At 42.9% G+C, this 27190-nt stretch overlaps 1 protein-coding gene across 1 annotated transcript in view; it reads left to right on the forward strand.

Annotated features, from left to right (window-relative positions):
• The window catches only part of ubash3ba (ubiquitin associated and SH3 domain containing Ba), a 60456-nt gene that overhangs the window by 24257 nt on the left and 9009 nt on the right, over positions 1-27190 (forward strand). The window contains exons 2-7 of the mRNA XM_055942931.1: positions 20547-20600; positions 21207-21393; positions 21700-21898; positions 26033-26202; positions 26466-26674; positions 26890-27034. Coding sequence (XP_055798906.1) covers positions 20547-20600; positions 21207-21393; positions 21700-21898; positions 26033-26202; positions 26466-26674; positions 26890-27034 — 964 coding nt within the window. The remainder of the gene's footprint in view (positions 1-20546; positions 20601-21206; positions 21394-21699; positions 21899-26032; positions 26203-26465; positions 26675-26889; positions 27035-27190) is intronic.

Here is a 27190-nt window from a genome sequence, read left to right on the forward strand (position 1 = left end):
GTGATAACTGCTATTTTATTGAATAATTACCTAGGTTTAGTTTACAATTTTTTTAAATTAATCATGTAACAACTAACTCATTAGGAATTTGGGGCACCATGGGAAAAGTTGTTTACAAGTTACTATCTCCCATCTTTAATCTAAATATCTCTTACATCAATAACAGTCAACTATTAACTATTTCCTCATCGGTCTCATTCTGAACGTTGTTGACTTTCTTAAATCTGCACAAACCCTGATGATGAATCAGCGATACACAAATTGGCTTATTTATTTACTAACTAAATCACACAGAAATACATAAACACACACAGTATAGGTTATTGATTGCTAACAAAAAGCAATGAAAACAGTCCCTAGTGGACTAACAAAAACATGACCGTTTGGTTACACAATGGAAAGGGGCGGGTATGTAAGGAGAGAGAGAGAGACGGAGTCAACTTCTCGTACATACATTTGGAAACTACGCCCACCGGAGTCAGAATATTTAGCACCCTGACAACCGCTCATTTGGATTAGACATGCAACATATTTACGCGTAGATGTCTTTCTGTCGCTTTAAAAAAATATATATATATTTTAGTTAACCAGGTAGGCCAGTTGAGAACAAGTTCTCATTTACAACTGCGACCTGGCCAAGAGAAAGCAAAGCAGTGTGACAAAAACAAAAGCACAGTTACACGTTAACCTGTCTAGGACTGGGGTGCCGCTAGCGGCACATTCCCCCCCACATTCCACTGAAAAGGCAGAGCCGCGAAATTCAAAAAAAAATTTTTTTTTAAATATTTAACTTTCACACATTAAAGTCCAATACAGCTAATGAAAGACACAGATCGTGTGAATCCAGCCAACATGTCCGATTTTTAAAATGTTTTACAGGGAAGACACAATATGTAAAAATGTAAATCTATTAGCTAAACACATTAGCATAAGACACCATCTTTTCTTTGTCCACCAACACCAGTAGCTATCACCAATTCGGCTAAACTAAGATATTGATAGCCACTAACCAAGAAAAATGTTTCCTTACCTTTGATGAATTCATCAGAATCCAGTCCTAGGAATCCCAGGTCCACAATAAATGCTTGGTTTGTTCGTTCATGTCCGTTATTTATTGTTTACCAAATACCCTAACCAAAGTCTCAAAGCGCGACCACTATAACGTGACGAAATGTCCAAACGTTCCGTTAGTCAGTAGAAACATGGCAAACGATGTACTGAATCAATCTTTAGAATGTTGTTAACAAACGTACAGTCAATAACACAAAAGAAAAAGAAAAATGTATGTACAGTGTGTGCAAATGTAGGGAGGTAGGTAGGCAATAAATAGGCCCTGAGGCGCAAATAATTACAAATTAGCATTAATACTGGAGTCATAGATGTGCAGATGATGATGTGCAAGTAGAGATAATGGGGTGCAAGAGGGTAATTAATAATATGGGGTTGAGGTAGCACACCCGACTATTTACAGATTGGCTGTATACAGGTGCAGTGATAGGTAAGCTTCTCAGACAGCTGATGCTTAAAGTTAGAGAGGGAGATAAAAAACTACAGCTTCAGAGATTTTTGCAATTCGTTCCAGTCATTGGCAGCAGAGAACTGGAAGGAAAGGCGGCCAAAGTAAGTGTTGGCTTTGGATGACCAGTGCAATATACCAGCTGAAGCGCGTGGTACGGTGGGTGTTGCTATGGTGACCAGTGAGCTGAGGTAAGGCGGGACTTTACCTAGCAAAGCATAGACTTATAGATGACCAGGAGCCAGTAGGTTTGGTGACGGATATGAAGCCAATGAGAGCATACAGGTAGCAGTGGTGGGTAGTATATGGGGCTTTGGTGATAAAACGGATGGCACTGTGATAGACTACATCCAGTTTGCTGAGTAGAGTGTTGGAGGCTATTTTGTAAATGACATCGTTGAAGTCAAGGATCGGTAGGATAGTCGGTTTAACGAGGGTATGTTTGGCAGCATGAGTGAAGGAGGCTTTGTTGCGAAATAGGAAGCCAATTTTAGATTTAATTTTGGATTGGAGATGCTTGATGTGAGTCTGGAAGGAGAGTTTACAGTCTAGCCAGACACCTAGGTATTTGTAGTTATCCACATATTCTAGGTCCGAACCGTCCAGAGTAGTGAATCTAGTCGGGCGGGAGGGTGCGGTAAACCACTCGGTAAATCACTAAACCGGGATCTGTTCTTCCCTCTCGTCTTTGGTCGAATATCCGAGACTACTTTAGATACCGACTGCAGAATATGAATGTTTGGTCTAGTCTTCACCTTCGTCACTCGTCGAGTTTCAGAGGGTCTTACCATTTTCTGGTCTTGTAGTTTTAACCATTTCAAGGTGTGGACCACGTCCTCGTGGTCTGTGTTTTAAATTCTCTGAGTCCTTTTAAGCACTCTGGCCTTGGAGGGTGGTTCAACCATGTGGACACGAACTCTGACCTCATTAGGGGCGTGGCTTAGTTAATGTGCAACAGACATGAAAAAACTCATTACACAAATTTTTCGATCTTTTCAAACAGTTTCATTGCTCTTCATATTGTATTAACATCCTGTAGGGTGGAAACTTTACAAATAGAATGTGTTTCCTAAGTTAGTATTTCCATTGTACAGTCTTTCTGATTTTTTTTTTTTATGACATCACAAAATAGACATTTAATTTTCCATATTCCATCCCTCATATCCAACGTTTGGATGTTGAAATATATTATCCCAGTGTCCGTTGTTTGATGTTGAAGTTTTTGGCGGTGAAGTCTCTCTGTGTAACAAAGGGATTTTTACTGCAGGGCAAGCGAGAGAAAGTTTCAAACCGGCCTTCCTCTCTGGTGGGAGAGAGGGGTGGGGTCTGGCTGTCAGCCCTGTACCGAGCTGATCTGGCGCCTTTTGATCCTCACCAAGGAGAGAGAGTCATGACAATGCACAACTCCAGTTGAGGTTTAGGTCTAAGAGAATGCTTTGAACCGAATACAATGCTTTTGGTTTTAGATGTATTTAAGACCAGTTTATTGTTAATGACCTATTCTGACACTGACTGTAACTGATTGCTAAGAGTCTCAGTGAGCTCACTGGCTGTTGGTGCTGATGTGTAGTGTGTTATCATTGGCATACGGTCATTTTATCTTCTTGTAAGACAAATGGCAAATAATTTGTATAAAAATAGAGTAAAGGCCTAGGTATACCGCACTGTACATATCTGATTTTAGAGAAGCGTCCGTTAATGAATATTCTCTGAGTTCAATTGGATAAGTAATTCTCCATTCATGTGATGTAAAGCCATAACAATTGTTTTTTTCAGTAACAAATTATGATCAATAACATCAAAGGTTGCACTGAAATCTAACAATACAGTGCCAACTATCTTATTATCAATTTATTTTAGCCAATCATCAGTCATTTGAGTCAATGTAGTGCAAGTTGAGTGCCCTTCCCTATATGCATGCTGAAAGTCAGTAGTTAACTTGTTCTTGCAAAAGTATCTTTATTTGTTCAAACACAATTATCTCCATCAGTTGACGAAGAACAGGGAGCAAACTGATTGGGTGGCTGTTAGAGCCAGCAAAGTGTATTTGACTATTTTTAGGTAGTGGAATTACTTCAGCTTCCGCACTTGTGGGGACACTCAAATAAAAAAAATTGTCACACGCGTTGAATGCTTATAAGCCCTTAACCAACAATGCAGTTGTAAGAAAATAAGTAAAACATTTTTAAACAGTAACACAATAAAATAAGAGGCTATATACAGGAGGTACCGGTAGCGAGTCAATGTACAGGTTAGTCAAGGTAATTTGAACATGTAGGCAGGGGTAATGTGACTGCATACATAATAAACAGCGAGTAACAGCAGAGTAAAAACAGGGGGGGGGGTGTCGATGCATATAGTCAGGGTGGCCATTTGATGAATTGTTCAGCAGTCTTATGGCTTGGGGTTAGACGCTGTTAAGGAGCCTTTTGGATCTAGACGTGGCACTCCAGTACTGCTTACCATGCGGTAGCAGGGAGAACAATCTATGACTTGGGTGACTGGAGTTCTTGACACTTTTTTGGGCCTTCCTCTGACACCGCATAGGGGAGGCTTGCAAGCCGAAGAACACCATCACAACCGTGATGCACGGGGTGGGAGCATCATGTTGTGGGGATGTTTTGCTGCAGGAGGTACTGGTACACTTCACAAAATAGCAGGAATCATGAGGAAGGAAAGTTGTGGATATATTGAAGCAACATCTCACGACATCAATCAGGAAGTTAATGCTTGGTCGCAAATGGACAATGACCATAAGCATACTTCCAAAGTTGTGGCAAAATGGCTTAAGGACAGCAATGTCAAGGTATTGGAGTGGCCATCACAAAGCCCTGACCTCAATCCTATAGAAAATGTGTGGGCAGAACTGAAAAAGCGTGTGTGAGCTAAGAGGCCTACAAGCCTGACTCAGTTACACCAGCTCTGTCAGGAGGAATGGGCCAAAATTCACTAAATTTATTGTGGGAAGCTTGTGGAAGGCTACCCGAAACGTTTGACCCAAGTTAAACAATTTAAAGGCAATGCTACCAAATACTAATTGAGTGTATGTAAACTTCTGACCCACTGGGTAATGTGATGAAATAAATAAAAGCTGACATAAATCATTCTCTCTACTATCATTCTGACATTTCACATTCTTAAAATTAAGTGGTGATACTAACTGACCTAAGACAGAGAATTTTTAGTAGTTTTAATTGTCAGGAATTGTGAAACTGAGTTTAAATGTATTTGGCAGAGGTGTATGTAAACTTCCGACTTCAACTGTAGGTCCTGGATGGCAGGAAGATTGGCCCCAGTGATGTACTGGCCTGTACGCATTATCCTCTAGCGCCTTACGGTCGGATGCCAAGCAGTTGCCACACCGGTGATGCAACCGGTCAGGATGCCCTCAGTGGTGCAGCTCTAACTTTTTGAGGATCTGGGGACCCATGCCAAATCTTTTCAGTCTCCTGACGGGGAAAAGGTGTTGTGCCCTCTTCGCGACTTTCTTGGTGTGTTTTGGACCGTGATAGTTTGTTGGTGATGTGGAAACCAAGGAACTTAAATCTCGACTTGCTCCACTACAGCCCCGTCGATGTGAATGGGGGTGTGTTCGGCCCTCCTTTTCCTGTAGTCCACGATCAGCTCCTTTGTCTTGCTCACGTTAAGGGAGATGTTGTTGTCCTGGCACCACACTGCCAGGTCTCTGACCTCCTCCCTATAGGCTGTCTCATCATTGTCTGTGATCAGGCCTACCATCGTTGTCAAAAGTAAACTTAATGATGATGTTGGAGTCGTGCTTGGCCACGCAGTCGTCAGTGAACAGGGAGTACAGGAGGGGGAAAAGCAGCATGCACCACTGAGGGGCTCCCGTGTTGAGGATCAGCGTGGCAGATGTGTTGTTGCCTACCCTTACCACCTGGGGGCGGCCCGTCCAGGATCCAGTTTCAGAGGGAGGTGTTTAATCCCTGGGTCCTTAACTTAGTAATGAGCATTGTGGGCACTATGGTGTTGAATGCTGAGCTGTAGCCAATTAACAGAATTCTCACATTGGTGTTTCTTTTGTCCAGGTGGAAAAGGGCAGTGTGGAGTCTGAGATTTGTGTCATCTTTGGATCTGTTAGGGCGGTATGCAAATTGGAGTGGGTCTAGTGTTTCCGGGATCATGGTGTTGTGAGCCATGACCAGCCTTTCAAAGCACTTCATGAGTGCTACAGGGCAGTAGTCATTTTGGCAGGTGACCTTCACTTCCTTGGGCACAGGGACTATGGTGCTGTGCTTGAAATATGTAGGTATTACAGACTCGCTCATGGAGAGGTTGAAAATGTCAGTGAAGAAACTTGCCAATTGGTTCGCACTTGCTCTGAATACACGTCCTGCTAATGCATCTAGCCCCGCGGCCTTGTGAATGTTGACTTGTTTAAAGGTCTTGACCACATCGGCTACGGAGAGCGTGATCACACAGTCGTCCAGAACATCTGGTGCTCTCATGCAAGCATAAAGCGAGCCGTAAAGCGAGCATAAAAGGCATTTGGCCCATCTGGTAGGCTCGCGTCACTCTGCACCTGGTGGCTGGGTTTCCCTTTAGTCCGTAATAGTTTTCAAGCCCTGCCACATCCGATGAGCGTCCGAGCCGGTGTAGTAGGATTCAATCTTAGTCCTGTATTGACGCTTTGCCTGTTTGATGGTTTGTCTGAGGGCTTAGGGAGATGTCTTATAAGTGTCCGGATTAGTGTCCCGCTCCTTGAAAGCAGCAGCTCTAGCCTTTAGCTCAGTGTGGATGTTGTCTGTAATCCATGGCTTCTGGTTGGGATATTCATGTACGGTCACTGTGGGGATGATGTCGTGGATGCACTTATTGATGAATCCTGTGACTGAGATGGTATACTCCTCAATGCCATTGGATGAATCCCGGAACATATTCCAGTCTGTGCTAGCAAAACAGTCCTGTAGCATCTGTGTCATTGGACCGCTTCTGTATTTAGTGAGTCACTGGTACTTCCTGACTTATTTTTTTGCTTGTAATCATGCGAATTGAATTATGGTCAGATTTTCCAAATGAAGGGTAAGGGAGAGCTTTGTACGTGTCTCTGTGGAGTAATGGTGGTCTTCTTTTTCCCCTCTGGTTGCACATTTGACATGTTAGAAATGAGGTAAAACGGATTTAAGTTGCCTGCATTAAAGTCCCCGGCCACTAGGAGTGACGCTTCTAGATGAGTGTATTTTCTTGTTTGCTTATGGCCTGATACAGCTCATTGAGTGTGGTCTTACTGCCAGCCTCGGTTTGTGGAGGTAAATAGACTGCTATGAAAAATATAGATAAACCCTTTGGTAGATAGAGTACCTCATGATAAGCTGTAGACTACACTATCTCAGGCGAGCAATAACTCGAGACAACCTTAATATTAGACATTTTGCACCAGCTGTTTTTGACAAATAGACCCACGCCCCCACCCATCGTCTTACCGGACGTAGCTGTCCTGTCCTGCCGATTCACGGACAACCCAACTGTATATTATCCTTGTCATTCAGCCACGACTTGGTGAAACATAAGATATTACAGGTTTTAATGTCCCGTTGGTAGGATAGTCTCGAACGGCGCTCATCCAGTTTATTTTCCAGGGATTGCATGTTGGCTAATAGAACGGATGGTAGAGGCGGGTGACCCACTCGCCAACGAATTCTCACAAGGCACCATGATCTCCGCCCCCACTATTTCCTTATTTTCTTAATGCGTATGACGGGGTTTTGGGCCTTGTCTGGGAGCAACATTATATCCTTCGCTTCCGACTCATTAACGAAAACGTCTTTGTCCAGTTCGAGGTGAGTAATTGCTGTTATGATATCCAGAAGCTCTTTTCAGTGATAAGAGACATTAGCATTAACATATACAAAATTACAAACAATGCGAAAAAACACACAAAATAGCACATTTAGTTAGGGTCCCGTAAAACGTCAGTCATCCCCTCCAGTGCCATTTCTTTAGGCTTTGGTTAAAGACATGACAAATAGGGGTGGCTATACAGTCTGCTACCATTCTCAATAGTGTCCCATCTAGGTTGTCTATACCTGGTGGCTTTTCATTGATGACAACTGTTTTTCCATCTCTTCCACACACAAACTTGACTAAATTCAAAACGGCAATCCTTCTCTTACATTTAATAGATCTTCAATACACAAATATGGCGGTTCACTGTTCAATGTTGTCATTTCACTTCTCAGTTTGTCCACTTTACCGGTGAAATAATCATTGAAATGACTGGCTATATCAAAAGGTTTTGTTATAAATGACCCATCACTAAACTATGGAGATGAATTGGGTTTTCTTCCCATAATATCACTTATGGTGTGTCTCCTAATGCGTGACCGGATCTTTTATTTCTGAGGCTCCCTCTCCGTGAGTGCACAAAATGTCGCAGGAATTTAGGACTTCTTATACCGGTAGTTATAGGACTTCTTAGAAACATGTTAAATGGCAAAAAATATGATTTTCACAATGTCACTAAGCAAAAGAAACAACAACCAAAACATCAATAGCAACTACAATGTTGAAACAATATTTTGTCATGCGTTCAGTACACTTTCCATGATTTTTTGCTAGCTAGCTAACTAATTTTAGCATGCTAACGACGCTAGTCAGCAGAGGCTTCTACATGATGATCAGCTCATGTTATCTAGCTAGTGTTAGCTACCTAGCTAGCTCTAGTCCAATGAAAACTGATGCAACCCTGCTGGCTATGTGGCTAGGTATTCAACAAGTCACATAAGTTTCATGGACTCTGTGCAATAATCGTGTTTAACATGATTTTTTTTTTGACTGCCTCGTTTCTTTACCCCACACATACATACAATTATCTGTAAGGTCCCTCAGTCGAACATTGATTTTCAAACGAAGATTCAACCAGAAAGACAAGCGAGGCATTGGAAAACCTCCCAAAGAAGGCACCTATTGGTAGATGGGTAAAAAAGAAAACAGACATTGAAAATTCTTTTGATCATGGTGAAGTTAATTACACTTTGGATGGAGTATCAATACACCTAGTCACTACAAAAGTACAGGCATCCTTCCTAAGTCAGGTGCCGGAGAGGACAGAAACCGCTCAGGGATTTCACCATGAGGTCAATGGTGACATTTAAAACAGTTAGTCTAATGGCTTTGATGGTAGGATGGATCAAAACATTGTAGATACTCCAAATGACTAACCTAAATGACAGAGTAAAAGGAAGGAAGCTTGTACCGCATACAAATATACAATAAGGCATTAAGGTAATACTGCAACTAATGTGCCAAAGAAATTAACTTTATGTCCTTAATACAAAGTTTTATGTTTGGGGCAAATCCAACCCACATCACTGAGAAACTTCATATTTTCAAGCATGGTGGTGGCTGCATCATGTTATGGGTATGCTTGCATCAGCAAGGACTAGGGAGTCATTGTACAATCCAGGTGTGCAAAGCTCTTAAAGAATTACCCAGAAAGATGTGCAGCTGTAATCACTGCCAAAGGTGATTCTTACATGTATTGACTCAGGGGTGTGAATACTTATGTAAATAAATGAGAATTTCTGTAATTTAATTCTCAGTAAATTTGCTAAAGTTTCTAAAAACATGTTTTCACTGTCATTATGGGGTATTGTGTGTCGATGGGTGAGAAAATATTTAATCAATTTTGAATTTGGGCTGTAAACAGCAGATTGTGAAATAAGTCAAGGGGTATGAACACTTTCTGAAGGCACTGTATGTATCTAATCTGATTTCGGCATGAGAAAATGAGTGAAGCCCCAAATTCCCGTGAGATACTGCAAGAATTTGCACACTCACGGATACTGAGCCTCAGAAATAAAAGATCCAGTCATGGATTAGGAGCCACTCCCTATCATTTAAGGTGCTCCAAAGACTTTATCCATAGTTAAAAAAATGTCACCCAAACAGATAAACAACCTGACTTGTGTGCCACCTTTTTTTGCATTTCTTTGAACCATACAATTTTTCAATTCATCATCGAGCCACTGGGCTCCGACAGTTTCTTAACAGGCGCATGCTTGTCAACAATTGGCAAGAAGAATTTTACAAATACTCCGCTATACTCATCTGGATTCTCCTCCTTATACACATCAGACTAACATACACTTTTAAAATGTTCACCAAACGAGTCCTGAGAACATGTATGATCTCTTATCAATAACTATAAGCCCTTCCTTTTGGTACTTTGTGGCAATAACAAGGAAAGCCAATGTTATGGTCACTACAGTCAATGGGAACTGATATTGCATTGAAGATATGATCAACACAAGTGAATGTCACAGATCCAACACTATTGGTATAAAGTACACTCTAGCAAAGACTCTCTCTCTCTCCTGTTCTTGTTTCTGTTTTCTAAAAGCTTTCTAGTTGCATTTCTAGGGACATCCAGTAGAGATGTTTACCACATTGCTAGATGTAGCCTACAAGCAAATTGATATATTGATGTTCCTTTGTTTGTTTGTGTGTGTGGGGAGGGGGGGGGTTACTGACTGACTGTCTGCAGAATAGCTCACTGAGGCTCTGTACCTTGTGCATTCAGCAAGCAGCCCCCCAGAGACAAACATGCATGGTGGACAGATTCAGATCTGTTGCAATAGATGGAATTCTTTTGAATTTCAAAATAAGTATGGTTTGATTGCTGACAGTACATACAGTGTAGACTTGAGTCAGAAAGCTGTAGTGTCATTGGTAATATACTGTAGCTTAAAGCCACACACAAGGACTAGACCACAACCTAAATGAGAGGGACGGTTTAAAAAAAATGTTTTTGGATGTGTTTGACTGTGTGGGGGTGGGGTGGGGGGGGGGGGGTGCATGCACGATGCCTTCATGCATTTGTAACCTGATCTGAGCCACTGAGGACAGACTTTGAGAGGAGATATTTTGTATTGATTTCTCTGGCTCTTCTGTGTCAACTAAAAGTGAATACCAAAAGACTAGTGTTTTACTGTTTCTGTGGACTCAGCATCTCATGCATTATGCAATGGAGGGGAAAAGATATCCAAATAGCTACAGTGACATCAGCGTTTTTGGTTATTAATTGTTGTATTATTTAGCATTTTTATTTGTGCCCCTTGCAAAGCTAGCCAGTCTTTTGAAGTTGTACTACTTCAGTAAAGGGCTACTATTTCTACAGTTTGACAATTAGGTTAGTCTTGCGGATGTACCGTGGTGGGTGTGGCTTGACGCATTGAGTGACATTTAAACGGCAGTGGCCATGCTGACAGCGTTTCACAACCCAACCACGTTCCGCTTTTTCAAATGTCCGTTCAGTACAGCACCGTTTCCCTTCAATTAAACGTGCCAGAACTAAAAATTGTACTGAACACAGCCCTGGTTAAACCTGACTGTACGATTCGCTCACCACCTAAGTACAGTGTTTAGTCTGGTCTACCCAGGCTAGAGTAGAATAGGGAGGACCTGATGGATTAAATGTTGCTGGTTCCTTGAGCTTGACTCGGCTTTCTGTGTGACAGATGTTAGGCTATGGCCATGTCCCAAATTCCACCCTACTCCCTATTTAGTGCACTACTTTTGACCTGGGCCCTTTAGGGTTCTGGTCAAAAGTAGGGCACTACATAGGTGATGGGTGCCATTTAGGACACTACCGTGTGGCTCTGGAGAGAGAGGGAATGAAATAAAGAACACACACCGTTTAGATGAGGTGGTGCTGACTAACGGATCAGATAAACCAATGAAGAAGAGCGTTGCGCACACATCTGTCCTTGCTGTATAGTGTTCTGCCTGGAGACTCCCAATGTTAGACGGACTAGTAGTTGGTTTTTACATTTCCATGTGAGCTTCTTGTTCTCTTCTTTCTTCCGTTTTTCATGTACCGACTAAAAAAAAATCTCAAGTTCAGTGTGTTTCCATCGCATTATCACCTCTACCGATAGTTTTGTCAAATAGCGTTGCGTTAAATAGCAAATGGGCCTACTCTGGTCTTGGCACGTGCCCTCTAGCCAACAGCTCGCAGGCTGTGCGGGTAGCTAATCCTACAGGATGAGTTTATTATGGAATATTTTTGTCAAGCATCGATCATGTAACCAGACCAAGAGCCTCAATATTTATTGGCAAGGAGCATTAAGCTCATCACCGTGCGCTTTCACCACCCTGTGAAGTTCATCATTTATTTCATCTGTGAGACTCCAAGTTTACTTCGATATGATTATTATATCAATATTTGCACATAAAGATGTTTCCACCGCCATTTCTCGCGTAATACATTTTACAGACACAGATCACACCACTTATTAAAAATTGTACTGAAACTTCCTGTTTCCATCACAGCTGTTGTGATTAAAAAAAAAAAAAAATGTTTTATACGGTATGACTTAACTCTCATAACTGTGGATGGAAATGTGTTTTTTCGTTCTCGTTCTCTCTCTCTTGCTCTGTGTTTAATGGTGTCACCCACCGCTATCTCTACCCTCTTTAAAAAAAATTTTTTTTTTTAATGAATTGAGTGATTGTGTGAAACACTGGCAGAGGGGTTCATCATACTGTTGGCTTTGTAGAGAGAGTATGGTCTGAGGGAAACACTGACACTGAACGGAAAGAGTTCAGGCCTAGTTGTTAACCACAATGAATTAATTCACAGTACTAGAGACCAGGGCCCGTATTCATAGTAAGAGTGCTGATCAGGGATCCGTTTTGCCTTTTTAGATGATAATGAATAAGATCACATGGACAGGAGGGAGACCTGATCCTAGATTGGCACTCCTAGTCTGAGCGGCTTTATGAATACTGGCCCTGGATAACAAAGATGTCTTACACAACCAATTACTGGGCTGAGCTTTTTTATTGGGTTCAGAAGATGTTTGAGCAGCTCGCGCAAGACAGTACAGCACAGAATGGGCTTTGTGTGGTTTAAGCACAGAGGATCAGCACGCCTAACTCTCTCTTCCGTCTCCCTCCTGTTGTCTTCCATATCCTTTTCTTTCTTCCTCCCCCTCTCTATCCTCTTTGTCTTAGAACTCCCTCTCTCTCCTCTTCCCCCCCCTGCTCTGCCTACCTCTGCACATTACAGCGAGGTGTGCCATCACTCCTCCCTGAGTGAGTAGGGATATGTAGTGAGTCTCATTGAGACTGATCGGAGCTGGAGATGATGCGTTTACGGCACAACAGAGCACCGAGACTGAGACGCATGCTCTGTCCTAAATGGCCACCTATTCTCTACACAGTGCACTACATTGACCAGGGCTCATAGGGTGCACTGTGAAGTAGTACACTATGTAGGTTATAGGGTGCCATTTCGGAGGCATACAGAATGTGTTGTTCTTCAAGGTCATCCAACAGGAATGCGGTAACTGCTGTTGAAAAAAGGCCCTACAGTTGGTGAGGATGAGGAAGTGTTTTCTTATTCTGTGTGGTTCAGTTCAAATGCAGGCTGATGATGCAGGAGGATCAGGCCCGTGAAGCCTTATCTCAGCTGTCTAAGGGCGAGTCAGAAGCCAGGCCAGATACAGGGAAGGACACGTCCTCTGTTGCTAGTTTTGGAGGTGCAGTTGATTTGTGTGTTGTGGATGAGGAGTTTTCTCTGCACGGTCAGTGTGATAAGTGGTGAGGGATGTGTGCTCACTGGCAGCTTTGTAAACAGGAAATGTGAATTTCCCCATAGAGGCTGAGTCGGGGAGGGGACAGCGGGAGCTGTAGCTCAGATGCTGATAGGGGATGCATCCAGATGAGTATATGTTTAGGTTTTTAGCTCCCTCCAAAGTGTTTCCTAAATGTTGTACTCGCTCAAATATCTCCTCTTCTTTATCACCAAGCAGTTAGGTTCCTCCCGCTTGATCCTGTTGTGTGATTTTATTCCAGAACAAAAACATACATACACTACGGCTATGCAACATGTCCATTCAGACAAATCCACACTCCCTTTCACCACACCACTACTATGATTGTACATTATCGGAGTGCACTCCAGCCTTTTTTTATCCCTCGCTTGCCTTGAACAGGAAATGCAGTTTTATAAATAAATCATTGAGTTCCTGCTTGCAACCGAGGAGGGGCGGGGTGGACGAGGTGAGGAGAGGTGCTAGGAACTAGTGCCTGGAATTGGCAGGGACCTCACGATATGATATTATCACAATGCTTACATGCCCACACGTTATGTATTGCGACTCTCTCGGTTCGATATGTATTGCGATGTTCCAAACGTTTCGCTGACCGTATGTCGGCTGCAGAAGGACGAGCCGTGAGAAAACGAGTTTTGATCAGTCGTGGAAATAAGAGCGTTAAAAAAAAAAATGACCTCCCTATTTTTAAAAACAAGATGGAGATCTAGCTAATGAAGGTTTTTGGTGCAGGTACAGCCAACTAGAGCAAAAATGACAGTATGTTGCGATATTGTCAATATGATATAATCTATTATAATATCATCAAATATGATATGTAACTATAGATTCTTTTTTTCTCCCATCACTGTTAGGGACGAGAGGAGTTGTGGAGGGGGTTGGAGTTAATAACTCCAGACCTGGCCAGCACACACACTGGAGAACGTGACAAGCTAGCATTTTAACAGGTGTGTGTGTGTGTTATATTACAGTGTTCTAGTCTCCCCTGAATGAGTTAAACTCTCTCACACTAATCCTCATGAGATGATAAGTATTTTAGTCTGTGTCACTTACATAGATTTAGCTACTTTATATTAACCACACTGGGGTGTCTTCCATAGAACGCTGCACTGAGAATATTGAGAAAGCGAGTTCTAACACACTTCCGTTTGATTGTGTGCCAAATGTTTTATGCGAGGGCAGTGTCCTACTCGTTATTGGTGTCAGACTCGGTCGCTTCTGGCTCGCTGTGATCTCATAAGTAGATCTCCTGCAGAAATAGGAGATCTATCTATCCTGAACAAAAATATAAACGCAACATGCAACAATTTCAAAGATTTTATTGAGTTACAGTTCATAGAAGGAAATCAGTCAACTGGAATAAATTCATTATCTCCTAATCTATGGATTATGGATTTCACATGACTGAGAATACAGATATGCATCTGTTAGTCACAGATACCTGGGGGAAAAAAGTAGGGGCGTGGATCAGAACCAGTCAGACCATTTGCCTAATGCAGCGCGACACGTCTCTTGCATAGAATTGATCAGGATGTTGATTGTGGACTGTTTTCCCACTCCTCTTCAATGGCTGTGCGAAGTTGCTGGATATTGGCAGTAACTGGAACAAGCTGACATGCACGTTGATCCAGAGCATCCCAAACATACTCAATTGGTGACATGTCTGATCAGTATACAGGCCATGGAAGAACTGGGACATTTTCAGCTTCCAGGAATTGTGTACAGATCCTTGTGAAATGGGGCCATACATTATCATGCTGAAACATGAGATGATGGCGGTGGATGAATGGTACGAAAATGGGCCTCAGGATCTCTTCACGGCATCTCTTTCCATTTAAAATTGCCATCAATACAATGCAATTGTGTTCAGTGTCCGTAGCTTACGCCTGCCCATACCATGACCCCACCGCCACCATGGGGGGTACTCTGTTCACAACATTGACATCAGCAAACTGCTCGCCCACACGACGCCATATACATGGTCTGCGATTGTGAGGCCAGTTGGACATACTTCTAAATTCTCTAAGACAACGGAGGCGGCTCATGGTAGAGAAATTAACATTCAATTATTTGGCAACAGCTCTGGTGGACATTCCTACAGTCAGCATGTCAGTTGCTTGCTCCCTCAACTTGAGACATCTGTGGCATTGTGTTGTGTGACAAAACTGCACATTTTAGAGTGGCCTTTTGTCTCTAGGTGCATATACAGTATGTAATGATAATGCTGTTTAATCAGCTTCTTAATATGCCACACGTGTCAGGTTGATGGATTATCTTGGCAAAGGAGAAATGCTCAGTAACAGGTATGTAAACAAATGTGTACATACAATTTGAGAGAAATGAGCTTTTTGTGAGTATGGAAAATGAATGGGATCTTTCATTTCAACTCATGAAACATGGGAGCAACACTTTACATGTTGCGTTTAATTTTTTTTGTTCAGTGTAGTTTCTCCCTTGAATAAAGGTGGAAGATACTGTGTATGTGTGTAGGCCTATGCTTCCACACGTCTCCCTCACTACATGTGGGCAATTCCATGGTAATGGAATTGTGCTGAAACTCACATTTTTCACTTAAAATATATGCCAAATTAAAACCATTAATTTCCAAATTTAACAAACCATACAACTCAATGCACGGACTGCTTTTAACAATGTACACAGAACATTTGACAAACACATTTTTACTGACGATGCAAAGTTTGGCAACAGTTTCGGTAAAATGTACCTCCGTTTTATTTAACTAGGCAAGTTAGTTAAGAACAAATTCTTATTTACAATGACGGCCTACCCCGGCCAAATCCTCCCCTAACCCGGATGACGCTTGGCCAATTGTGCGCCGCCGTATGGGACTCCCGATCGAACCAGGGTCTGTAGTGATGCCTCTAGCACTGAGATGCAGTGTATATTTTTTTTAATGCCACGTTTGACATGATTACCAACAGACTGACCAGCTCAAATAGACAGAAGCTCTCTATATTGGCAGACCAATCCGAACTCCTCTCACAGCATGTCCAGCCCACTCATTATCTCAGCCAATCATGGCTAGTGGGAAGGTTGCTGTCTCTTTCTGTGGCTTAACCAACAAGACTCGTAATTTTACAATTGTATTCGTATTTACAGATGCCACACAAGTTTGTTATTTAGGCACTTGAAAGTTCACATATTCCAGAAGGCATTTCTGCCCAAAAACGCATTTTGATAATATATATTTTTTTAATGTCTCTCCTGTGAGTCATGACTAGCGACATATGCCTAGTTTCCTGAAATGGGTCACATTTGAAGAATCTAACATCTAAAATATATTTTGATTTGTTTAACACTTTTTTGGTTGCTACATGATTCCATATGTGTTATTTCATAGTTTTGATGTCTTCACTATTATTATTCAATGTAGAAAATAGTACAAATAAAGACCCTTGAATGAGTAGGTGTTCTTAAACTTTTGACTGGTAGTGTATATATGAATTACTTTTGCAAAATATTTCACACCCAATTTGACATACTCCTTTGAACGTCATATGTTGGTGCTCATGGGTAATTTTACATGGAAATGACCGTATGTCTCTTGTGTTTTCTCTACATGACTGTATGAGCCATCCGGTGAGGTAATCAGGACTTTCTTATCCTAGAATGCATTGCGGCAGGCAGCAGCCAGGGCAGGCAGGCAGGCACACTGCTCTGTGGGCCATGCTTTCTCTCTGTGGGGATAGCTAGTGTAAAAATAGCTCGCCGACTGTGAACACCAGAGTGGCACTACATTCACTGTTAGCTTCTCACTCCAAGAGGTCTGGTCACATAGTGGTGATGGTGGGGTCTCTGGATGTGTCCCAAATGGCACCTGATTCCCTATATGGGGCACTGCTCTATGACCCTGGTCAACTCTAGTGCACTACATGGAAAAGGGGTTCATTTGGGATGCAGGCTCTGTTTCCATTATGAATCATTCACACACAGAGAGCCGAGACACACACACACACACACAGTGAGTAGTCATAATCACGGTGGTTGGTTGGTCGTGTCTTGGATAGTTTCTATACTGCTAACAAAAACGTAATAGTAAATGTTGTCTTTGACACTTATTTGCTTCCACCTCTTTATGAAGTGTCTAGTCTACACACTGAATTATCCTCAGGACATACTGTACACACCAAGCGGTGTCTGTGGAAGGGCCGAAAAATGGTCAAACGTTCCAGCCACCCCTTCCATAGACTGTTCTCTCTGCTTCCGTCTGGCTGGCGGCAGCGGAGTATTAGGTCTCGGAACAACAGGCTCCAAGACAGCTCCCCCCCCCCCAAGCAATTCGACTTTTAAACAGATAGACAATAGCTGCCTACCCCCACCAAGGACCATATGCCTCTGACTGACTAAATGCTAACTCAGTCTCTACTCATACACATTGACACTCTTGCACACACACACACACTACACCCACACACACAAAGTCACATACACACAAACACTTACCACCATGCACACACCCACCCACCACTTATGTTGCTGCTATATTGTTATTATAATAATTATTACGGAAAGGAGCTAAGCACATGCAAAATCCTACAGGAAAACCTGTTTTAGTCTGCTTTCCATCAGACGCTGGGAGATTAATTCACCTTTTCAGCAGGACAATAACCTAAAAGACAAGGGCAAATCTACACTGGAGTCGCTTACCAAGGAGACAGTGAATGTCCCCCGAGTGTCCGAGTTACAGTTTTGACTTGAATCTACGACCACCTGCAAATGGTTGTGTAACAATGATAAACAACCAATTTGACAGAGCTTGAAGAATTTTGAAAAGCCTAATGGTCCAATATTGCACAGTCAGGTGTGGCACTTTCTTCGACGTACCCAGAAAGACTCCCAGCTGGAAACGCCGCCAAAGGTGCTTCTACAAAGTATTGACTCGGGGGTCTGAATAATTATGTCAATGAGATTTCTGTATTTCACTCTCAATACATTTGCAAACGTTTCTGAAAAACACAACTAATTGTGGCGTAAGTCAATGGGTATGAATAGTTTATGAAACCATTGTATCTACCTCTACTGCTCTAGTATGCGCATTGTAAGTGTGGTACTGGCACTGACCCTGTGTATAGCTTACATCAACCTGTCGTTGCACTGTTTGAAGGGCTTGCAAGTTAAGCATTTCACTGTTATTTTGCGTGTGACAAATACAACTTCAAGCTTAACTCATTCACAGACAGATGGTGAGATCATGAGACACGCAAAGTAAGAGAGCAGAGTCACAAACAGGGTGATTGGTAGACTAGTCTTCTCAGTTGTTTCTATGCTGCAAACAGAAATAAAAAAAAATAAAAAAAGACAGTACATTTAGTCTGTGTGGTGCTTCTTACAATGTGTGTTAATCATTCACTGATGGGGATCGAGCAGAGTCGCGAGTACTTTTGATCGAGTCTTTACCGCCAACGGAAATAAAATGCATACAGTTCATCAAATAACATTTTATTTGTCACATACACGTGTTTAGCAGATGTTATTGCGGGTGTAGCGAAATGCTTGTGTTTCTAGCTCCAACAGTGCAGTAATATCTAACAAGTAATATCTAACAATGGACACAATCTAAAGTAAAGGAATGGAATTAAGAATATATACATATTTTGGATGAGCAATGTACGAGCGGCATAGACAAAGATACCGTAGAATAGGATAGAATATAGTATATACATATGAGATGAGTAATGGAAAATATGTAAACGTTATTAAAGTGACTAGTAAGTAGCCTGTGAAAGAGATGCAGGAAGTGAAGTAACCTTGAGAAGAACCAGGAAAAGGAATCAGTCAATGGCCCTCTTTGTGATAACATCAAACAAACGGTGTTCTATTGTCATCTGAAATAAACTAGGGCTTTTGCTATTCTCAGCTCGAGTCAGAGAGACAGCGTGGTGTTGTATGTTGCATCCGAACGTGTGTGACGGTGTGTGAAAGTTCTCCTCTGTGTCATTCACCTGAAGTGTTTATTCGTGCGTGCAGGTGTCCGTGTGTGTGAATATTGATCCTTCACAGGTACAAACGACATATTGAGGACAGGCTGACTGAGGTGGGTGTGAAACAGTGTGACATAGAACAGTGTCACACTGAGAGTAGGGCGTGTGTGTCCATAAGAGTCCATCCACTTAACTCTGTCCATGCGGCTCACATTTAATTACCATCCCCAGTGCCGTAGTCAGTGGGGATTCTGGGTTATGAAGTCCTCTGAGTTGTAGTCCAGTTGTCAGTTTGTATTCTGGGTTAATATGTAGTCCTTTGGAGTTATGTGGCAGCTGGCACTGCCTGGCACAGCCTCTGATCATCATAGCAGGTATTCTAGTCCCTACAGAGTTACTGTTGAGTGTGAACATGTGATTTTAGAGGTTTTATAAAAAGACACTAATTATAATCTGAGAAGCTCTCATTAACTGTAATGTCATTAGCTCTTTCTCACTCGGAGTAAAAAAAATCCCATAGATGTCAGCTGACTGGCTTTGGGAAATGGCACAGTTAGCTAGCTTTTTAATACCGTAGCTTCATAGATAGCATCAAATGTAGATAATAATGGTTCTAGTTGACCTCAGTGACTTTCTCCCCACTTTAGTTTGAGCTGATGTTTTTCTAATTTCCCAGCAGGAACTCATTTGCATTTTCTTCACATATTCAATCATTAATCTCAACAAGGAAAATATAGCTGCAGCTGCTGCCTTTTTTATCACTGCACACAATGACTCTTCTCTCTCTCTCTCTCTCTCTCGCTCTCAGACACGGACACACATGGATACACGTCGTCCATAAAGACACAAACATGCATGTTGTCAAACGCTATCGCTATCTGGACTGCTCAATCTTGCCACGGAAGCCTAAGTGTGTTATTGATGCCTGTTAAGAGTTGTGTGAGGAGCTATTGATTACAGGCCACTGAATATCATCCACTCCAGCTGTGTGACATGAGGACAGTGGCTATGCTTTGCCGGTCTAAAGATGGTCAGTGGCCACACTTTTCTTCATGACTAATAACGTGTAAGAGGAACTAGCGTGTGATATCTCCTCCCTCCCTAGCGTGTGAAAAGAATGAACACTGTAGCTTGTGTCGAGCATGCATTAGCAGTCGTTTATTTAACCCTTAATAAGCCCTGTTTTCACATCTTCATTTTAATAACTCTCCGAAGCAAATAAACAGAAGTTGACTTTGCCGACAGGGGTTGTACTGTGTCGTGGCATTTTAGAGCCATATAAAATGCAAACTATAGCCATACCTACTGCAAGGCCTGCACACGTGGAAACATTTTTCGCTGTGGGACAGTACTGGGTACTGTGATACAGGGATACATGGAAATAATACAAACTCTTGAACAAGTTCCAATAAACAAAGTTCTAATAAAACATCCTCCGGAAAAGACACAATTGATTTTGAGACTCTGCTGATCATCTCTCTCTCTGTCTTTCTCTTTCTCTTTCTGCAGGCTAAAAGCTCTGGTGTCTACGGGAGGCAGAAATGTGCAGGCAGCCTGTGATTGGTGGGTATTGAACACACACCCGTACTTACTTCTTCCTGACTTAATAGTGAAGGCCTGGTTAGAGGTGGTAATCATTCAAGCGGATCACATTTAAGGACATCCGTCCATAGACTGTATGAGGACATCGCTGTAACTCTGTTACTGCAACCCTGTTGCTAGCTGCTGGTGATGGACCAAATAAGCACCACTCACTCACCCGACACTCTTTTTGTTGCACAGTACCGCTTTATCAAATGGAGAAATATGTTTTTTTGTTGTTCTATGAATGAATATACTGTAGAGTAATGAAAAATACTGTAGTGTCAAGTCAAATACTATTTTGACAGACACTTCATTATAAAGACATGACTCATGTTGTTGGTTGAGGGTGTAACCCACATCCAGTTCCCTAGGCTCATATTTCAAAGGCATCTTTGTGTAGGAATGCTGATCTAGGATCAGGTCCCCACGCTCGTCCATATGGTCATATTCGTTATGATCTGAAAGGCAAGACTGATCTTAAATCAGTGCTCCTACTCTGAGACTCTTTGAATTCGCCCCGTGTACTGACCCTCCCTCCTCACCTCCCCCTCTCCTTCTCCTCACCTACCCTTATCCTCGCCCAAGGTTGTTCTCTCATGTGGACGACCCATTTCTGGACGACCCTCTCCCCAGGGAGTATGTGTTGTACCTGCGCCCCAGCGGCCCCCTGCTCCACCAGCTCAGCACTTTCTGGCAGCAGTCACGGGTCACCTGCGGCAAGAACAAGGCCCACAACATCTTCCCGCACATCACCCTCTGCCAGTTCTTCATGGTGAGTACTGCCCTGACCAATGGGGGACCCTTGTTTGTCTGTTTCAGGACAAACCGTGAGACTGTTTGTCGTCAGTACTGGCAGTGACTGCACGTCTTGGCTGGGTTTCTTTGACCTGGATTCTTGGCATTGTTTGACCGTGTACTGTGCCATGGTGCATGTATATGCTGCTCTCTGGGTTTGACGCAGCTGTCGTCGCTCTGTATCTGTGCAATGTCTGTGTTACGCATCACTGTGTACAGAGTTGCGTCTCCGTGTCTGTACTGTACTGTCCATGTAACTAACTCAGTCACCCTCTCTCTCCAGTGTGCGGACGGTAAGGTGGAGGCACTGAGTGAGGCCCTACAAGCTACAGTGGGGTCGTGGAGGGGTCGTTTCCCTACCCCTCTCCCCCTGGAGCTCTACACCTCTTCCAACTTCATAGGCCTCTTTGTGGAGGAGCAGGTGGCAGAAGTGCTCAAGGACTTTGCCGCTGACTTCGCTACGGAGGCGGCTACTAAAGCAGGTATATATTGGACAATACTTTTAAATGAAACTGTCCGAGAAGCAGGTGTTTGGAGGATATACAACGGGTTACCAACATAGTCCAATAATGAAAATGGTATTTTGATTCATTTATTCAGACTGTTTCATCCTTCCACAAGTTCCGACACAAATCTAGGGCTGCTACCCAAGCCGGCTGGTCGTTAGTTCTATCGTTTCGGTTCCTTTTTGTTCTGTATCTCTGGACGCGACCCAGTCGATCGTTCTAAATGTTCCATTACCATGCTGGCCACATTCTTATCCTTTGCTTGCTAGCTAGCCAACTACAGCTAAGTTTCAGTCACGTGAAACAGGGCAGCCAGAATAACAACAAAGTAGCTGCATTTGCATTTGTTTAAGCTGTTTTCTATGATATTTATTTGGATACATCCATAACAATGAGCTAATGATGCGAGATTTGACCTGCCATAGACAATGTGCTCAGGACACTGTTGTTCGAGAGCTAGCCAACAACACAGCTAACACAATCACTTCAAACTGAAGCTGGAAAGACTGCAAATTAGCTGCACTTAATTTCGTTTTACCTGTTTTCTATAGATAGTTCTTTTGTATACAGTACCAGTCAAAAGTTTGGGGTTTTCAAGGGTTTTTCTTTATTTTTACTGTTTTCTACATTGAGAATAATAGTGAAGACATCAAAAACTATGAAATAACACATATGGAATCATGTGGTAATCCAAAAAGTGTTAAACAAATCAAAATATTTTAGATTCTTCAAAGTAGCCACCCTTTGGCTTGATGACAGCTTTGCACACACTTTGCATTAGCCAGTTTCATCTGGAATGCTTTTCCAACAGTCTTGAAGGAGTTCCCACATGTGCTGAGCACTTGTTGGCTGCTTTTCTTTCACTCTGCGGTCTAACTCATCCCAAACCATCGCAATTGGGTTGAGGTCAGGTGATTGTGGAGGCCAGGTCATCTGATGCAGCACTCCATCACTCTCCTTCTTGGTCAAATAGCCCTTACACAGCCTGGATGTGTGTTTTGGGTCATTGTCCTGTTGAAAACAAACGATACACTAAGTGCAAACCCGATGGGATGGCGTATCGCTGAAGAATGCTGTGGTAGGCATGCTGGTTAAGTGTGCCTTGAATTCTAAATAAATTACAGATGGTGTCACCAGCAAAGCAACATCACACATCCTCCTCCATGCTTCACGGTGGTAACCACACATGCGGAGATCATCTGTTCACCTACTCTGTGTCTCACAAAGACACAATGTTTGGAACCAGAAATCTCAAATTTGGACTCATCAATCAAATTTATTTATAAAGCCGTTCGTACATCAGCTGATATCTCAAAGTGCTGTACGGAAACCCAGCCTAAAACCCCAAACAGCAAGCAATGCAGGTGTAGAAGCACGGTGGCTAGGAAAAACTCCCTAGAACCTAGGAAGAAACCCAGAGAGGAACCAGGCTGTGAGGGGTGGTGAGTCATCTTCTGGCTGTGCCGGGCGGAGATCATAACAGAACATGGCCAAGATGTTCAAATGTTCATAGATGACCAGCAGGGTCAAATAATAATAATCACAGTGGTTGTCGAGGGTGCAACAGGTCAGCACCTCAGGAGTAAATGTCAGTTGGCTTTTCATAGCCGATCATTCAGAGTATCTCTACCGCAGGTAGAGCAGCAGGTCTGAGACTGGTAGCACGTCCGGTGAACAGGTCAGGGTTCCATAGCCGCAGGCAGAACAGTTGAAACTGGAGCAGCAGCACGACCAGGTGGACTGGGGACAGCAAGGAGTCATCAGGCCAGGTAGTCCCGAGGCATGGTCCTAGGGCTCAGGTTCTCCGAGAGAGAGAAATAAAGAGAGAATTAGAGAGCGCATACTTAAATTCACACAGGACACCGGATAAGACAGGAGAAATTCTCCAGATATAACAGACTGACCCTAGCCCCCCGACACACAAACTATTGCAACATAAATACTGGAGGCTGAGACAGGAGGGGTCAGGAGACACTGTGGCCCCGTCCGACGATACCCCCAGATAGGGCCAAACAGGCAGGATATAACCCCACCCACTTTGCCAAAGTACAGCCCCCACACCACTAGAGGGATATCGCCAACCATACAACTTACCATCCTGAGACAAGGCCGAGTATAGCCCACGAAGATCTCCCGCACGGCACAACCCAGGGGGGGCGCCAACCCGGTCAGGAAGATCACGTCAGTGACTCAACCCACTCAAGTGACGCACCCCTCCTAGGGACGGCATGGAAGAGCACCAGTAAGTCAGTGACTCAGATGAGTCCTTTCCACCGGTCTAATATCCATTGATCGTGTTTCTTGGCCCAATAAAGTCTCTTCTTATTATTGGTGTCCTTTAGTAGTGATTTCTTTGCAGCAATTTGACCATGAATGCCTGATTCATGCAATCTCCTCTGAACAGTTGTTGTTGAGATGTGTCTGTTACTTGAACTCTGTGAAGCATTTATTTGGGCTGCAATCTGAGGTGCAGTTAATTGCCAATTTCTGAGGCTGGTAACTCTAATGAACGTATCCTCTGCAACAGAGGTTACTCTGGGTCTTCCTTTCCTGTGGCGGTCCTCATGAGAGCCATGAGAGCCTCATATCGCTTGATGGTTTTTGCAACTGCACTTGAAGTTCTTGAAATGTTCCGCATTGACTGACCTTCATGTCTTTAAGTATTGATGGACTGTTGTTTCTCTTTGCTTATTTGAGCTGTTCTTGCCATAATATGGACTTGGTCTTTTACCAAATAGGGATATCTTCTGTATACCACCCCATACCTTGTCACAACATAACTGATTGGCTCATACGCGTTAAGAAGGAAAGAAATTCCACAAATTAACTTTTAACAAGGCACCTGTTAATTGAAATGCATTCCAGGTGACTACCTCATGAAGCTGGTTGAGAGAATGCCAAGTGTAAAATCTGTCATCAAGGCAAAAGGTGGCTACTTTGAAGAATGTCAAATATAAAATATATTTTGATTTGTTGAATACTTTTTAGGTTACTACATATTTACATGTGTTATTTCATAGTTACGACAATATAGAAAGTAATCCAAATCCTTGAATGAGTAGGTGTGCCCAAACTTTTGACTGATACTGTATATCCATAAAAATGATGCTGATTCATGATTTTGACTGGCTGATAAAAGCTGCCTGCATGTCTCTTGTCCCGACTCTCGACCCCGACACGTTCATTATTATGGGATAGCTGGAGATCGAATTTGAATATTGAAAAAATGTTGCAAATGTCGGACAGGCAGCAAGGTTTATTCAAATCTCCGCTGTTGAAAACAAAATGCCAGTCTAAAAGAAATGGGAGATGTCTAGATGCTTTTTATAGTGGAGATCAAGTTTTTAAATTGCCCTGGCTGGGCTGATGAGACAGTGGATTGCGCAGTCAGATGGAACAGAGTAAATAGCCATTTTAACGTCATAGACGTTGGTAACTCGTGCAATAGACACCGTCTGGAATGCGGTTTTAACCAATCGGCATTCAGGATTAGATCCACCCGTTGTTAAGCAATACAACATACTAAGAATGAAAGCAGTAACGTTTCATGCTTCGTACATTCCTCCCTCTTTTGTAGCCACTGCAGTCATACAGACCGGTGGGAACTGTGTTCCTCTGCCTCAGTGTGTACGATGGACTGAATGAATGTATTCTGCGCTCCTACCAGAGACTGAAGTGGAGAATACATTCATTCAGTCCATCGTAAACATGTATTGTTCTGTATTACAATAACTGGGCAATAACCGCATTATAGCAGTAATAATGCATGGAATACTTCTGTGTGTCTCTGTACAGTGTTGTGGTGCAATGAATGAGAAAGAAATGGACAATACCAGCAATAATAGTGCCTGAAACGTAGTGTGTGTCTGTTCCTCTGTGCTCACATGTCTGTGCTCCCACGCCTCTTTCTCTGTGGTGTCTTATAATGAATGAAAAAGAAAAATGGCAAATGAGAGCAACACAGTGTCTTTAATGCTCCTCTGTGCTCAGATGTCTCTAACGTTTCTGTCTCTCTCCAATGATCGAACTTTCAAAAAAAAAGAAAACATATAGCTGTAAATATATAAATGGTGTCTATAATGCTCCTGTTTCTCTCCCTCTGTAACTCAGATGTGCACGTGGAGCCCCATAAGAAGCAGCTCCATGTGACCCTGGCCTACCACTTCCAGACCAATCACCTGGCTGCCTTGGAGAAGCTGGCCAAGGGAGTGGACGTGTCGCTGGGCTGCGATTGGCTGGCCGTGCTCTTCTCCCGGGACATCCGATTTGCCAACCACGAGGTACACCAGCCCCCCCAATCTGCCTTACTCTGACCTGGTTGTGGCCTATGTGTTATTCATATCTCTTTTTTGTCTTTATTACTGATCTCTTGTTTTCCTTTCCTTATATCTCTTTTACTTTAGTCTAGCTGTATTGTTTTACTGTATTGTTTTACTGTAAAGTACATTTTTAAATAAAACCTTTAAATGCAATTAGATTTGACCCCTGCTCTCTGATTGGTGACCTGTTTGATACCTGCCCTCTCACCCCCCCCCCTTCCCAGACGCTGCGGGTGATGTACCCATACGTGCCCCAGAACGAGGACGAGCTAGAGCTTGCGCCTGGCGACTTTATCTTCATGACCCCCGTGGAGCAGGGTAGTGCCAGCGAGGGCTGGGTCTATGGCACCTCTCTGGGCACTGGGCTACCTGGACTGCTGCCTGAGAACTATGTCAGGCGGGCAGATGAGTGTGACACCTGGGTATTCCATGGGTAAGTAGAGGAAGGCTTCATACTCAATGGGTAGAGATTTGCTATGGATGTGATTCTGTAAATAAAAGTGAGTTTTTAATACAATAGAGTTGTCCCCTTTCCTTTCTGCTTGCTGTTTTGCTACTCCAAAACGTAGTGATTTTAAAAGAGCGTTGTTACTTTTGATATGGTTTAGGTTCAAGTTAATCTCCTGATTCTGTATATCTGTTCCCCAGATCTCACTCTTTCAGCAACCCAGCCTCCCCGTCCAACGCTGGCGGTGCAGTGGGCGGCCTGTTATTTGATGGACAGCTGGACGGACGTTTTCTTGACGACCCTGGAGATCCATCCAGCCTCACTGTCCTCTGTCCACCTGTCCAGGTAGTCGTGTTACACTGAATGATTTGTCACAAAACTTAACACATTTTTGATATATATAAAATGTACAAAATTCACAATGCATTTTTTAGGTTACTAAAGGCTGTACAACCTTGCTTATTCTACTCTGAATAAGAATTCAAAATGTTTATGTACAGA

The sequence above is a fragment of the Salvelinus fontinalis genome, chromosome 13, assembly GCF_029448725.1.
Source record: "Salvelinus fontinalis isolate EN_2023a chromosome 13, ASM2944872v1, whole genome shotgun sequence".
Taxonomy (NCBI): domain Eukaryota; kingdom Metazoa; phylum Chordata; class Actinopteri; order Salmoniformes; family Salmonidae; genus Salvelinus; species Salvelinus fontinalis.